Raw genomic sequence first — 16535 nt, forward strand, 5'->3', positions numbered from 1 at the left:
CACGGGTACAAGCGGCCCAAATGAGTTTCCTCCGCCGAGTGGCGGGGCTCTCCCTTAGAGAGAGGGTGAAAGCTCTGTCATTCGGGGGGAGCTCAAAATAAAGCCGCTGCTCCTCCACATGGAGAGGAGCCAGATGATGTGGTTCGGGCATCTGGTCAGGATGCCACCCGAACACCTCCATAGGGAGGTGTTAGGGCACGTCCGACCGGTAGGAGGCCACGGGGAAGACCCAGGACACGTTGGGAACACTATCTCTCCCGGCTGGCCTGGGAACGCCTCGGGATCCCCCGGGAGGAGCTGGACGAAGTGGCTGGGGAGAGGGAAGTCTGGGCTTCCCTGCTTAAGCTGCTGCCCTCGCGACCCGACCTCGGATAAGCGGAAGAAGATGGATGGATGGATGGGCCGCTCTCAGTGATTTCCAGTGTGAAACTTGTCATAGGATGCCACCTGTGCAACAATTTCATAAATAATCCAAAGTCAACTGTGGACTTTATTATAAGAAAATGGAAGAGTTTGGGAACAGCAGCAACTCAGCCACGAAGAAGCTGTGAATCAAATAAATGTTCTTTGGTGAGCTTATGTCTGTCAAGTGGAGACAGAAGTTAGTTTGGAGGAAGAAGGAGAAGCTGCTGGGGTTCTTTAGCTGGGTGGCGTGGGTAAGTGGTAGTCCGGAGGGTGGTTCCCTTCTCGCAGACGGCCGAAACAAGCCAGTAGAAGGTCCACCGCGGTCCCGGTTGTGGACTGGACCTCCTGGTCTGTGCGTCCCCTCAGAGGATTCACCTCCACCATGTCCACGCCCGACAGCAGACCTGAGCGGCATACAACTTGCTCGAGTTTTGGATCACGTGTCGGGTCTTGCGCGGGTCCTACCTGTCTGGCTCAGGTGTTCAGCGATGTAGATTCCCTCCCTGTACGTGAGCCCGCCCACCACGGGGGTGCCGGTCGCCGGGGTAACCGACGGGTCGATGGCGTCGACGTCGTAGCTCAGGTGGATCGGTTTCTTCACCCTGATCCATCGTTTGTGCGGGAAGGCTTGAAAAACCTGCCGTGTACGGCGGGTCATGATGCTGCTTACCTGTCAGACAGGAAGTCACATGTCTCCTCCATCACTCTGGCCACGCCCAGTCGGTCCACTTGGGTCATGGAGAACACCTTGACTCCCAGCATCTTCAGGATGTAGCTGCAGACCAGTTCAGAACTACTTAACCATGACTAGGATTTTGGTTCAATTCAGGTTTTTTAATGTAAATAGAAATAATACACATAAATAGTCAAATAAAAATATATATGTCGTTTTTAAAGTTGCTATAAGTATGTGATTTCTAATGTGAACTACATGAGGTTACAATAGGTCTGGGCGATACAACTGAAAACTCTGTTTTATATCGGGTGATATCGACAATTGATATTTTTAGGAGGAGAAAAATATATAAAATATTATCATTTTTATTATTAATTATTAGTGTCAAAATTGCATCTTTTTCACATCTTTTTTCTTATATTTTCCCCTAGCAATATAATAATAATAATGGATGTGGGCCTTTTCCTGTAGGAAAATAATAATGGTAATGATAATAACAATAGTAATTAAAGCTGCAAGCAGCGTTGGTCGGGCCCGCGTATTTGGCAGGTGCTAGTCCTAAGTGTCCAAATACTTTTGTCAAGTTTTAGTCCCAAGTGTCCCAATACTTTTGTCTAGTGTACCTACCTTGTCTGCATTGTGTGGGCACGCTGGTGCTTCCTGCTTTTAAGCAGCCATCTTAAAAAAACAGCAGCGCAGCAGCATCAGCGCAGCGGTTCTTTGAAGGCTCATAAAATCAAAACCTGAGCAGTTATAAAAACGCGCTTCTGTAGTTTTAATCAGAAGGGTTCAATCTCTCTCCTGTGTTAGTTTGAAGCCGAAACGACAAACGCGCTCAGAGGAGATAGTTTTTGAAGGAAGGTGACCGGTTTTTACAAAAATGTGTTGAAGGGGGAATAGCAAACTTCCTGTAGATTTTTGCTGGGGGTTGTCAATTTATGAAATGTAGGTCTAAGTGAGACCTACGGAAAGGTTTTAGTTTCATGTCTCTCCGACCTTCCCAGTGGGAGTTACAGGCAGTTTTGTCATTTTTTTCTTCCGAGGAGCAGTTTTTTCTCGGTTTTATTCAAAAATTGCTCTAGAGCTCAACTTTGAGATTTGGGGTTAGGTTTTTTTTTGTAGATCGCAATGTTTGCCAGTCCTGATGTGTGCGTTCAGTTTGGTGAGTTTTGAAGCATGTTAAGGGGGTCAAATTAAAGCTCAAAAAGGCAAAAGTGACTGATTTTACTAAAATTTAGTGTTGAAGGGGGAATAGCAAACTTCCTGTAGATTTTTTGCTGGGGGTTGTCAATTTATGAAATGTAGGTCTAAGTGAGACCTACGGAAAGGTTTTAGTTTCATGTCTCTCCGACCTTCCCAGTGGGAGTTACAGGCAGTTTTGTCATTTTTTTCTTCCGAGGAGCAGTTTTTTCTCGGGTTTTTTTCAAAAATTGCTCTAGAGCTCAATTTTGAGATTTGGGGTTAGGTTTTTTTTTTGTAGATCGCAATATTTGCCAGTCCTGATGTGTGCGTTCAGTTTGGTGAGTTTTGAAGCGTGTTAAGGGGGTCAAATTAAAGCTCAAAAAGGCAAAAGTGACTGATTTTACTAAAATTTAGTGTTGAAGGGGGAATAGCAAACTTCCTGTAGATTTTTGGCCGAGGAAATAAATTAATAAAATTTAAGTCTAAGTGAGACGTACATAGAGGTTTTTGTTTCATGTCTCTACGACATTCGTACTGGGAGTTAGAAAAAGTTTACTTTGTAGGGGGCCCTAGAGCGCAATTTTGAGTTTTGGGGTTTGGTTTTTTTACCAAAGAATTTTGTTCGAGTTTATTTATGTGTGCGTCAAATTTGGTGAGTTTTGAAGCATGTTAAGGGGGTCAAAGTACCGCGCAAAGCTGCGGAATAAGAAAGAATAATAATAAAACCTTACAAATTCAATAGGTCCTTATGTCCCATTGCATAAGGACTCCCTTATGCAATGGGCCATGCGGGCCCTAATAATATTACGATTGTGTAATTGCACAACCTCCGGTGGCTTTAAAAATGTTGCTTTACCTAAAATATTAGTGTTCAGTTATACTTTTAACAGTGTTTCTTATTGTAGATGTTGTCATTTTTCAAATTCATCAGTTAATAGTGTTTTGTTTATTTCATTTTTTAAGTGACTACTTAGTTTATATTTTTATTTCGAGAGCTTTTAATATTTTGGATCAGGGGTGTCCAAACTTTTTGTAAAGTATTATCATTAATAATTAGTGTCAAAATTGCATTGTTTTCACATTGCATGACATCTTTTTGCTCTTTTTTTCTTACATTTTTACGGGTTTTTTAACAATAGTCTGTGATGTTTTCAAAAGGGACCGTAGTCAGACCCATGTGGTCTGTACATTGATGCGAGGCAAGACCGCTGATACCACACCACCTGAGCTCACCCTTTAGAGCACAGCTATAACTTACTGCCACTATACCTGCAGAAAATAGTTCTCAGGTTTCCACATGTTTACATTTGCACTATTTTCTTACACTTTATGAAGCATTTCTTACATATTCATGCTTCATTTGAAGAGATTTTACTATTTTGTTTACATTGAGTGTTTTCCATGCTTGTGTTCACATTTCTCCTGTGATAAGGAGGCGACTTGTCCAGGGTGTACCCCGCCTTCCGCCCGAATGCAGCTGAGATAGGCTCCAGCACCCCCCGCGACCCCAAAAGGGACAAGCGGTAGAAAATGGATGGATGGATGCTGGAGCCTATCTCAGCTGCATTTGGGCGGAAGGCGGGGTACACCCTGGACAAGTCGCCACCTCATCACAGACTATTGTTAAAAAACTTGTAAAAATGTAAGAAAAAAGAGCAAAAAGATGTCATGCAATGTGAAAACAATGCAATTTTGACACTAATTATTAATGATAATACTTCACAAAAAGTTTGGACACCCCTTATCCAAAATATTAAAATCTCCCTGGACAAGTCGCCACCTCATCACAGGAGCAATGTGAACACAAGCATGGAAAACACTCAATGTAAGCAAAATAGTAAAATCTCTTAAAATGACGCATGAATATGTAAGAAATGCTTCATAAAGTGTAAGAAAATAGTGCAAATGTAAACATGTAGAAACCTGAGAGCTATTTTCTGCAGGTTTAGTGGCAGTAAGTTATAGCTGTGCTCTAAAGGGTGAGCTCAGGTGGTGTGGTATCTTGGGTCTGACTACGGTCCCTTTTTGAAAACATCCAAAAATGGACTTTTCCTCTTTTATACACAATTTCTCCATTTTGACTTTCTCTTCTCGCTCCATGCAAGGAATCAACCAAAAGGATAGTCGATGCTGTCACCTAATTGGCTGTTGGCGTGTCACGTGATCACTCCCTGCGTTGCTCGGTCTCTGTTCATGCAACCAACTTTTGCTTCCATACTTTTTATCGGACGCGTTTTTTATTGATATCAATTACGTGTCTATTGTGATATATATTGATATCGTTCTATCGCCCAGCCCTATTCAGTGTTTAATATGAATTAGTGAAATGGTGTTTTGAGTGTGATATTTGAGCGGCTATGAAGAAGTCTCGGAGGAGGAGCACTCACTGCTCCTCAGGGTCCAGGTCTCTCAGGCCGATGTAGACCAGGTCTCTGGCGTGCACGCACGACTTCAGCCAGGAGAAGTTTGGCAGGGCAGGAATCTGCTGGCCAACATTCCAACAAGACAATCAATAGTCCACAAAGGACCTGGGTCTTCTCCCCCCTCTGACCTTTGAGCGCAGCTCGTGCAGCAGGTGGGCCACGGGCTGTCCGTGCATGTTGCCAGTGGGCGTGGTCAGCGGCGTGTTGATGTCCGCGTGGGCGTCCACCCAAACCACGCTCAGCTCGCCGACCGCCGCCGCGTGACCGTGGATGGAGCCCATGGCCAGGCTGGAAAACAACTTTTTTAGTAACTTTGATTGGCCACGGCTTTTAGCAGTAGCTCCGCCCCTCAGGTTCTAGTCCAAATATTGGTATAAGTTTGAGTGCAGCATCAGTTTGGAACGCCACAAGTACATGAGACACTTAGAAAGACTTCATAAGCATCTTGGGAGTTCTGCTTTCATATTTGAAGGAAACACCAAGCATTGGATGATATGACCTTGCATGGAAAATGTGTGATATCATGTGCGATACAAGCAGTCCTGCAGCATGTTTACTTGGGTGTCATGTCATGTGTGATTTAAGCAGTTTACTTGTGTGTGATATCATGTGCGATACAAACAGTCCTGTAGCTTATTTACTGGTGTGCGAGATCATGTGCGATACAAGCAATCCTGCAGCATGTTTACTTGTGTGTGATATCATGTGCGATACAAGCAGTCCTGCATTGTGTTTACTTGCGTGTGACATCATGTGCGATACAAGCAGTCCTGCAGCATGTTTACTTGTGTGTGATATCATGTGCGATACAAGCAGTCCTGCATTGTGTTTACTAGTGTGCGATAAAAGCAGTCCTGCAGCATGTTTACTTGTGTGTGTGTGATATCATGTGCGATACAAGCAGTCCTGCATTGTGCTTACTTGCGTGTGACATCATGTGCGATACAAGCAGTCCTGCAGCATGTTTACTTGTGTGTGATATGTGCAATACTAGCAATTCTGCAGCGTGTTTACTTGTGTGTGATATCATGTGCGATACAAGCAGTCCTACAGAGAGTATATTCGTGTGTGATATCATGTGCAATACAAGCAGTCCTGTAGTGTGTTAACTTTTGTGTGATATCATGTGCGATACAAGCAGTCCTGCAGAGGGTTTACTTGTGTGGGATATCATGTGTGATACAGGCAGTCCTGCTGAGTGTTTACTTGTGTGTGATATCATGTGCGATACAAGCAGTCCTGCGGCATGTTTACTTGTGTGTGTGATATCATGTGCGATACAAGCAGTCCTGCAGAGTGTTTACTTGTGTGTGTGATATCATGTGCGATACAGGCAGTCCTGCAGAGTGTTTACTTGTGTGTGTGATATCATGTGCGATACAGGCAGTCCTGCAGAGTGTTTACTTGTGCAAAGCTGGACAGACAGTTAACATCAAAGTTAATTTTACTTTCATCTAAATGAAAATAATAATAGACATCTAAATGTCCTCCAACAAACACAATTTCATCTAGTTTGCTAAAGTCTTTTACAAAATGTAAACATGCTAAGTTATAAGCTGCTACACAACAGCTAAGCACACAATAGCACACAAGCTAGACATGAACAATATTGCAACGTGTGATATAAACAAGTATCAAATAATTATAGTTGCATATTACTTACACGTACAAAGTAGTATAAGAAAGCATCCAGTAACAAACGTGTCCGCAGCATGATGCAATTACTGTGGCCCAAAAATAAAAATACCACTCCACTTCAACTTTAAGACAGCATAAGTCCATTCCAGATAGTTAATAATAAATAATTTAGTGTTTTTCATAACTACCTTTGTTGTGTTTGTCTAACATTCCATACTACTACAAAATAACTATGTATGATCATTACTGATATTGTATCTGATCAATATTGGTATCAGCTCCATCATTGGTATTGCATCAAAAGTGACAAAGTCGTATTTCCTGACACATTTATTCTGTTTCACTTGTCAAACTTTTACCGACTTGACATGAAAGCCTATATAGTGTTTGCAAGAGCCCCGCCCCCTTTTATGTGTAAGAGGATGATTGACAGGTGCAGGTCAGTCAACTTGACTGGACGTCGCCATGGCGACAAGACCCAACTCCATGTCCATACATTGTCATGGTAATCAAGACGAACCATGAAGTGGATCATTGTTTGCTGTGCACCAATCACCACACGGCACTGGCTCTAGCTCCGCCCCTTTAGTAGCCCTACCTTACTTGTTCCCTCACCTGTGGTCCCCCCCCAGCATCACAGACGTGTGCCCGTCTCTCTTCACCGCCTGCACCGCCTCCGACAGCCTCTGGTTGGCGCTGCCCACAGCTCTCACGCTTCTCACACGACCCACCATCTCATCCAACACCACCTCCTCAAAGTCCACGTTGCCATAATCCTTCACCACGCAGCCTGCGGACACAAGTATCACTCTTAAGCACATGATATCACACACAAACACTCTGCAGGACTGCTTGTATCGCACATGATATCACACACAAGTAAACACAATGCAGGACTGCTTGTATCACACATGATATCACACACAAGTAAACACAATGCAGGACTGCCTGTATCACACATGATATCACACACAAGTGAACACTGCAGGACTGCCTGTATCACACATGATATCACACAAGTGAACATTCTGCAGGACTGCCTGTATCACACATGATATCACACACAAGTAAACACAATGCAGGACTGCCTGTATCACACATGATATCACACACAAGTGAACACTGCAGGACTGCCTGTATCACACATGATATCACACAAGTGAACATTCTGCAGGACTGCCTGTATCACACATGATATCACACACAAGTGAACACTCTGCAGGGCTTCTTGTATCGCACATAATATCACACACAAGTGAACACTCTGCAGGACTGCCTGTATCGCACATGATATCACACAAGTGAACACTGCAGGACTGCCTCTATCACACATGATATCACACACAATTAAACACTGCAGGACTGCCTGTATCACACACAAGTAAACAAGCTACAGGACCGCTTGTATCGCACATGATATCACACACACAAGTAAACAAGCTACAGGACCGCTTGTATCGCACATGATATCACTCACAAGTAAACACACTGCAGGACTGCCTGTATCACACATGATATCACACACAAGTAAACACTCTACACAGGACTGCTTGTATCGCACATGATATCACACACAAGTAAACAATGCAGGACTGCCTGTATCACACATGATATCACACAAGTGAACACTGCAGGACTGCTTGTATCACACTCAAGTGAACACTCTGCAGGACTTCTTGTATCGCACATGATATCACACACACAAGTAAACACTCTGCAGGACTGCTTGTATCACACATGATATCACACACAAGTAAACACTCTGCAGGACTGCCTGTATCACACACAGTGAACACTCTGCATGACTGCCTGTATCGCACATGATATCACACAAATGAACACTCTGCAGGACTGCCTGTATCACACATGATATCACACACAAGTAAACACAATGCAGGACTGCCTGTATCGCACATGATATCACACACAAGTAAACATTCTGCAGGACTGCCTGTATCACACACAAGTAAACAAGCTACAGGACCGCTTGTATCGCACATGATATCACACACAGGTAAACACAGTGCAGGACTGTTTAAATATATTAAAATAAGTTCCCAGTGTATTTCCAACAGACGTGTTATTATTTGTGTGCAATCATCAGCCTGCTGCTCTGTGTGCTGGACTCTCACTTGCTGGGTCACTAAATACACCAGGACAAACACTTTTTGGGACTTTTCAGTTGCGCAGGGTCAATGACCTTGTTCACATACGTGTGTGTGTGTGTGTGTGTGTGTGTGTGTTAATCATTGTGTGCCTAGGGTGAATCTTTGTGTAGCTAACCATTCAATCTGGTTCCTGGAGTGACGATTTCATGCTGAATTGATTCTTGATTCAAACCAATTCTCACAATGTATTATATAGTCTAATAATAATTATAATACAACTTTTATATTATTATATGGTATAATAATAATTATAATACAACTTTTATATTATTATATGGTCTAATAATAATTATAATACAACTTTTATATTATTATATGGTATAATAATAATTATAATACAACTTTTATATTATATTGTATAATAATAATTATAATACAACTTTTATATTATTATATGGTCTAATAATAATTATAATACAACTTTTATATTATATTGTATAATAATAATTATAATACAACTTTTATATTATTATATGGTCTAATAATAATTATAATACAACTTTTATATTATTATATGGTATAATAATAATTATAATACAACTTTTATATTATTATATTGTATAATAATAATTATAATACAACTTTTATATTATTACATGGTATAATAATAATTATAATACAACTTTTATATTATGATATGGTATAATAATAATTATAGTACAACTTTTATATTATATGGTATAATAATAATTATAATACAACTTTTATATTATTATATGGTATAATAATAATTATAATACAACTTTTATATTATTACATGGTATAATAATAATTATAATACAACTTTTATATTATGATATGGTATAATAATAATTATAATACAACTTTTATATTATTATATGGTATAATAATTATAATACAACTTTTATATTATGATATGGTATAATAATAATTATAATACAACTTTTATATTATTATATGGTATAATAATAATTATAATACAACTTTTATATTATATGGTATAATAATTATAATACAACTTTTATATTATTACATGGTATAATAATAATTATAATACAACTTTTATATTATTACATGGTATAATAATAATTATAATACAACTTTTATATTATGATATGGTATAATAATAATTATAATACAACTTTTATATTATATGGTATAATAATAATTATAATACAACTTTTATATTATTACATGGTATAATAATAATTATAATTCAACTTTTATATTATTATATGGTATAATAATTATAATACAACTTTTATATTATTATATGGAATAATAATTATAATACAACTTTTATATTATTATATGGTATAATAATAATTATAATACAACTTTTATATTATATGGTATAATAATAATTATAATACAACTTTTATATTATTATATGGTATAATATTAATTATAATACAACTTTTATATTATTATATTGTATAATAATAATTATAATACAACTTTTATATTATTATATGGTATAATAATAATTATAATACAACTTTTATATTATTATATGGTATAATAATTATAATACAACTTTTTCAAAACAGGTTACAAGTTCCTCTAGTTGCATAGAGAGAGCCAAAAATGTTCTTCAAATTGATTCTTATGAGAAAAAAAAAACATTTTTTCGAAAATGTTTAATCTTTAAAATCAGGTAACATAAAACTCAATGTGAATTGATTTGTCTGTGCACCCGAAGTAAGGATTGTTTTAGTTATATTGTAAAACTTACAAACGTTGTTTGGAGTGATGAATGAAGAATCTATACAAGTCAAAATGCTAGATTTATAGAAATATAATGTCCACCTCATTAGGTACACCGTGTAATGTAGTGTCCACTTCATTAGGTACACCGTGTAATGTAGTGTCCACTTGTACCTAATGAAGTGGACACTACACGTCTCATTACACGGTGTACCTAATGAAGTGGACACTATACGTCTCATTACACGGTGTACCTAATGAAGTGGACACTATACGTCTCATTACACGGTGTACCTAATGAAGTGGCCACTATACGTCTCATTACACGGTGTACCTAATGAAGTGGCCACTATACGTCTCATTACACGGTGTACCTAATGAAGTGGACACTATACGTCTCATTACACGGTGTACCTAATGAAGTGGACACCATACGTCTCATTACACGGTGTACCTAATGAAGTGGCCACTATACGTCTCATTACACGGTGTACCTAATGAAGTGGACACTATACGTCTCATTACACGGTGTACCTAATGAAGTGGACACTATACGTCTCATTACACGGTGTACCTAATGAAGTGGCCACTATACGTCTCATTACACGGTGTACCTAATGAAGTGGCCACTATACGTCTCATTACACGGTGTACCTAATGAAGTGGACACTATACGTCTCATTACACGGTGTACCTAATGAAGTGGACACTATACGTCTCATTACACGGTGTACCTAATGAAGTGGACACTATACGTCTCATTACACGGTGTACCTAATGAAGTGGACACTATACGTCTCATTACACGGTGTACCTAATGAAGTGGACACTATACGTGTCATTACACGGTGTACCTAATGAAGTGGACACTATACGTCTCATTACACGGTGTACCTAATGAAGTGGCCACTATACGTCTCATTACACGGTGTACCTAATGAAGTGGACACTATACGTGTCATTACACGGTGTACCTAATGAAGTGGACACTATACGTCTCATTACACGGTGTACCTAATGAAGTGGACACTATACGTCTCATTACACGGTGTACCTAATGAAGTGGACACCATACGTCTCATTACACGGTGTACCTAATGAAGTGGCCACTATACGTCTCATTACACGGTGTACCTAATGAAGTGGACACTATACGTGTCATTACACGGTGTACCTAATGAAGTGGACACTACACGTCTCATTACACGGTGTACCTAATGAAGTGGACACTATACGTCTCATTACACGGTGTACCTAATGAAGTGGACACTACACGTCTCATTACACGGTGTACCTAATGAAGTGGACACTACACGTCTCATTACACGGTGTACCTAATGAAGTGGACACTATACGTCTCATTACACGGTGTACCTAATGAAGTGGCCACTATACGTCTCATTACACGGTGTACCTAATGAAGTGGCCACTACACGTCTCATTACACGGTGTACCTAATGAAGTGGACACTACACGTCTCATTACACGGTGTACCTAATGAAGTGGACACCATACGTCTCATTACACGGTGTACCTAATGAAGTGGCCACTATACGTCTCATTACACGGTGTACCTAATGAAGTGGCCACTACACGTCTCATTACACGGTGTACCTAATGAAGTGGACACTATACGTCTCATTACACGGTGTACCTAATGAAGTGGACACCATACGTCTCATTACACGGTGTACCTAATGAAGTGGCCACTATACGTCTCATTACACGGTGTACCTAATGAAGTGGACACTACACGTCTCATTACACGGTGTACCTAATGAAGTGGACACTACACGTCTCATTACACGGTGTACCTAATGAAGTGGACACTATACGTGTCATTACACGGTGTACCTAATGAAGTGGACACTATACGTCTCATTACACGGTGTACCTAATGAAGTGGACACTACACGTCTCATTACACGGTGTACCTAATGAAGTGGACACTACACGTCTCATTACACGGTGTACCTAATGAAGTGGACACTATACGTGTCATTACACGGTGTACCTAATGAAGTGGACACTACACGTCTCATTACACGGTGTACCTAATGAAGTGGCCACTACACGTCTCATTACACGGTGTACCTAATGAAGTGGACACTATACGTCTCATTACACGGTGTACCTAATGAAGTGGACACCATACGTCTCATTACACGGTGTACCTAATGAAGTGGCCACTATACGTCTCATTACACGGTGTACCTAATGAAGTGGACACTATACGTCTCATTACACGGTGTACCTAATGAAGTGGACACTACACGTCTCATTACACGGTGTACCTAATGAAGTGGACACTATACGTGTCATTACACGGTGTACCTAATGAAGTGGACACTACACGTCTCATTACACGGTGTACCTAATGAAGTGGACACTACACGTCTCATTACACGGTGTACCTAATGAAGTGGACACTACACGTCTCATTACACGGTGTACCTAATGAAGTGGACACTACACGTCTCATTACACGGTGTACCTAATGAAGTGGACACCATACGTCTCATTACACGGTGTACCTAATGAAGTGGCCACTATACGTCTCATTACACGGTGTACCTAATGAAGTGGACACTATACGTCTCATTACACGGTGTACCTAATGAAGTGGACACTATACGTCTCATTACACGGTGTACCTAATGAAGTGGCCACTATACGTCTCATTACACGGTGTACCTAATGAAGTGGACACTATACGTCTCATTACACGGTGTACCTAATGAAGTGGACACTATACGTCTCATTACACGGTGTACCTAATGAAGTGGCCACTATACGTCTCATTACACGGTGTACCTAATGAAGTGGACACTATACGTCTCATTACACGGTGTACCTAATGAAGTGGACACTATACGTCTCATTACACGGTGTACCTAATGAAGTGGCCACTATACGTCTCATTACACGGTGTACCTAATGAAGTGGCCACTATACGTCTCATTACACGGTGTACCTAATGAAGTGGACACTATACGTCTCATTACACGGTGTACCTAATGAAGTGGACACTATACGTCTCATTACACGGTGTACCTAATGAAGTGGCCACTATACGTCTCATTACACGGTGTACCTAATGAAGTGGCCACTATACGTCTCATTACACGGTGTACCTAATGAAGTGGACACTATACGTGTCATTACACGGTGTACCTAATGAAGTGGACACTATACGTCTCATTACACGGTGTACCTAATGAAGTGGCCACTATACGTCTCATTACACGGTGTACCTAATGAAGTGGACACTATACGTGTCATTACACGGTGTACCTAATGAAGTGGACACTATACGTCTCATTACACGGTGTACCTAATGAAGTGGACACTATACGTCTCATTACACGGTGTACCTAATGAAGTGGACACCATACGTCTCATTACACGGTGTACCTAATGAAGTGGCCACTATACGTCTCATTACACGGTGTACCTAATGAAGTGGACACTATACGTGTCATTACACGGTGTACCTAATGAAGTGGACACTACACGTCTCATTACACGGTGTACCTAATGAAGTGGACACCATACGTCTCATTACACGGTGTACCTAATGAAGTGGACACTACACGTCTCATTACACGGTGTACCTAATGAAGTGGACACTACACGTCTCATTACACGGTGTACCTAATGAAGTGGACACTATACGTCTCATTACACGGTGTACCTAATGAAGTGGACACTATACGTCTCATTACACGGTGTACCTAATGAAGTGGACACTATACGTCTCATTACACGGTGTACCTAATGAAGTGGACACTATACGTCTCATTACACGGTGTACCTAATGAAGTGGACACTACACGTCTCATTACACGGTGTACCTAATGAAGTGGACACTACACGTCTCATTACACGGTGTACCTAATGAAGTGGACACTATACGTCTCATTACACGGTGTACCTAATGAAGTGGCCACTATACGTCTCATTACACGGTGTACCTAATGAAGTGGCCACTACACGTCTCATTACACGGTGTACCTAATGAAGTGGACACTACACGTCTCATTACACGGTGTACCTAATGAAGTGGACACCATACGTCTCATTACACGGTGTACCTAATGAAGTGGCCACTATACGTCTCATTACACGGTGTACCTAATGAAGTGGCCACTACACGTCTCATTACACGGTGTACCTAATGAAGTGGACACTATACGTCTCATTACACGGTGTACCTAATGAAGTGGACACCATACGTCTCATTACACGGTGTACCTAATGAAGTGGCCACTATACGTCTCATTACACGGTGTACCTAATGAAGTGGACACTACACGTCTCATTACACGGTGTACCTAATGAAGTGGACACTACACGTCTCATTACACGGTGTACCTAATGAAGTGGACACTATACGTGTCATTACACGGTGTACCTAATGAAGTGGACACTATACGTCTCATTACACGGTGTACCTAATGAAGTGGACACTACACGTCTCATTACACGGTGTACCTAATGAAGTGGACACTATACGTCTCATTACACGGTGTACCTAATGAAGTGGACACTACACGTCTCATTACACGGTGTACCTAATGAAGTGGACACTATACGTGTCATTACACGGTGTACCTAATGAAGTGGACACTACACGTCTCATTACACGGTGTACCTAATGAAGTGGCCACTACACGTCTCATTACACGGTGTACCTAATGAAGTGGACACTATACGTCTCATTACACGGTGTACCTAATGAAGTGGACACCATACGTCTCATTACACGGTGTACCTAATGAAGTGGCCACTATACGTCTCATTACACGGTGTACCTAATGAAGTGGACACTATACGTCTCATTACACGGTGTACCTAATGAAGTGGACACTACACGTCTCATTACACGGTGTACCTAATGAAGTGGACACTATACGTGTCATTACACGGTGTACCTAATGAAGTGGACACTACACGTCTCATTACACGGTGTACCTAATGAAGTGGACACTACACGTCTCATTACACGGTGTACCTAATGAAGTGGACACTACACGTCTCATTACACGGTGTACCTAATGAAGTGGACACTACACGTCTCATTACACGGTGTACCTAATGAAGTGGACACCATACGTCTCATTACACGGTGTACCTAATGAAGTGGCCACTATACGTCTCATTACACGGTGTACCTAATGAAGTGGACACTATACGTCTCATTACACGGTGTACCTAATGAAGTGGACACTACACGTCTCATTACACGGTGTACCTAATGAAGTGGACACTATACGTGTCATTACACGGTGTACCTAATGAAGTGGACACTACACGTCTCATTACACGGTGTACCTAATGAAGTGGACACTACACGTCTCATTACACGGTGTACCTAATGAAGTGGACACTATACGTCTCATTACACGGTGTACCTAATGAAGTGCGTCGCGGCGGTGACGTCACCTTGCGCCTGCAGCCTGCGCACCAGTCCCGCGGCGCGGATCACATCCGGTCCTCTGTCCACGCCGGCCCGCGGCTGCACGCACACGCACACGCACACGCACACATCAACAGAAGCCAAGCAGCTGGCGCCAAATATCGCTGCGCATGCGTGTCCTCACCTGTCCCTTGGAGAAAGGCGCGCCGATGATTCCCGCCGAGCGCGCGTCCCCATGATGATGATGATGATGATGAAGGCGCACGAGCTGCCGCAGCGTTGTCGTCCGCGCGCGCTGCATGCTGACGAGCGCGCGACCTGCAGTATAGTGTCCTCACCGCCGCGACCCGCCAGGGCTTTAAAGACATGTGACGTCACCGCCCGAGCAGTGACGTCACGCAGCGTTAATCATTGAGAAAACAGAGACTTGCATTTATTTATTTTTTAAGGAGAAAGCGCGCATTTAAACACATTTCATCCACGATCTTTGATGAATGTACATGTAACTATAGACGATCTATGATGCATGTCAAGAAAACACTTGAGTAGACTATAGACGATCTTTGCAGCGTGTATGTGTGAAGGAATTAGAGTAAGCAAAAACATGTGACTGTTACTATAGACGATCTATGATAAATGTCAATGAATTACTACAAGTACAAATGTGACTATAGACGATCTATGATGAATGTCAATGAATTACTACAAGTACAAACATGTGACTATAGACGATCTATGATAAAAGTCAATGAATTACTACAAGTACAAACATGTGACTATAGACGATCTATGATGAATGTCAATGAATTACTACAAGTACAAATGTGACTATAGACGATCTATGATGAATGTCAATGAATTACTACAAGTACAAACATGTGACTATAGACGATCTATGATAAATGTCAATGAATTACTACAAGTACAAACGTGTGACTATAGACGATCTATGATAA

At 41.0% G+C, this 16535-nt stretch overlaps 1 protein-coding gene across 1 annotated transcript; it reads right to left on the reverse strand.

Moving 5' to 3' along the window:
• Window positions 1–472: 472 nt before the first annotated feature.
• Window positions 473–15912, reverse strand: arg1 (arginase 1). Its single transcript, XM_061926697.2, has 8 exons — window positions 15764–15912; window positions 15606–15678; window positions 6940–7114; window positions 4815–4974; window positions 4651–4745; window positions 1076–1180; window positions 871–1007; window positions 473–809 (listed from the first exon to the last, which is right to left on the reverse strand). Exons 1-8 carry the CDS (start codon window positions 15878–15880, stop codon window positions 640–642), a joined length of 1032 nt encoding a protein of 343 aa, XP_061782681.1. The 5' UTR covers window positions 15881–15912; the 3' UTR covers window positions 473–639.
• Window positions 15913–16535: the final 623 nt, after the last annotated feature.

The sequence above is a fragment of the Nerophis lumbriciformis genome, linkage group LG32, assembly GCF_033978685.3.
Source record: "Nerophis lumbriciformis linkage group LG32, RoL_Nlum_v2.1, whole genome shotgun sequence".
NCBI classification, from domain to species: Eukaryota; Metazoa; Chordata; class Actinopteri; order Syngnathiformes; family Syngnathidae; genus Nerophis; species Nerophis lumbriciformis.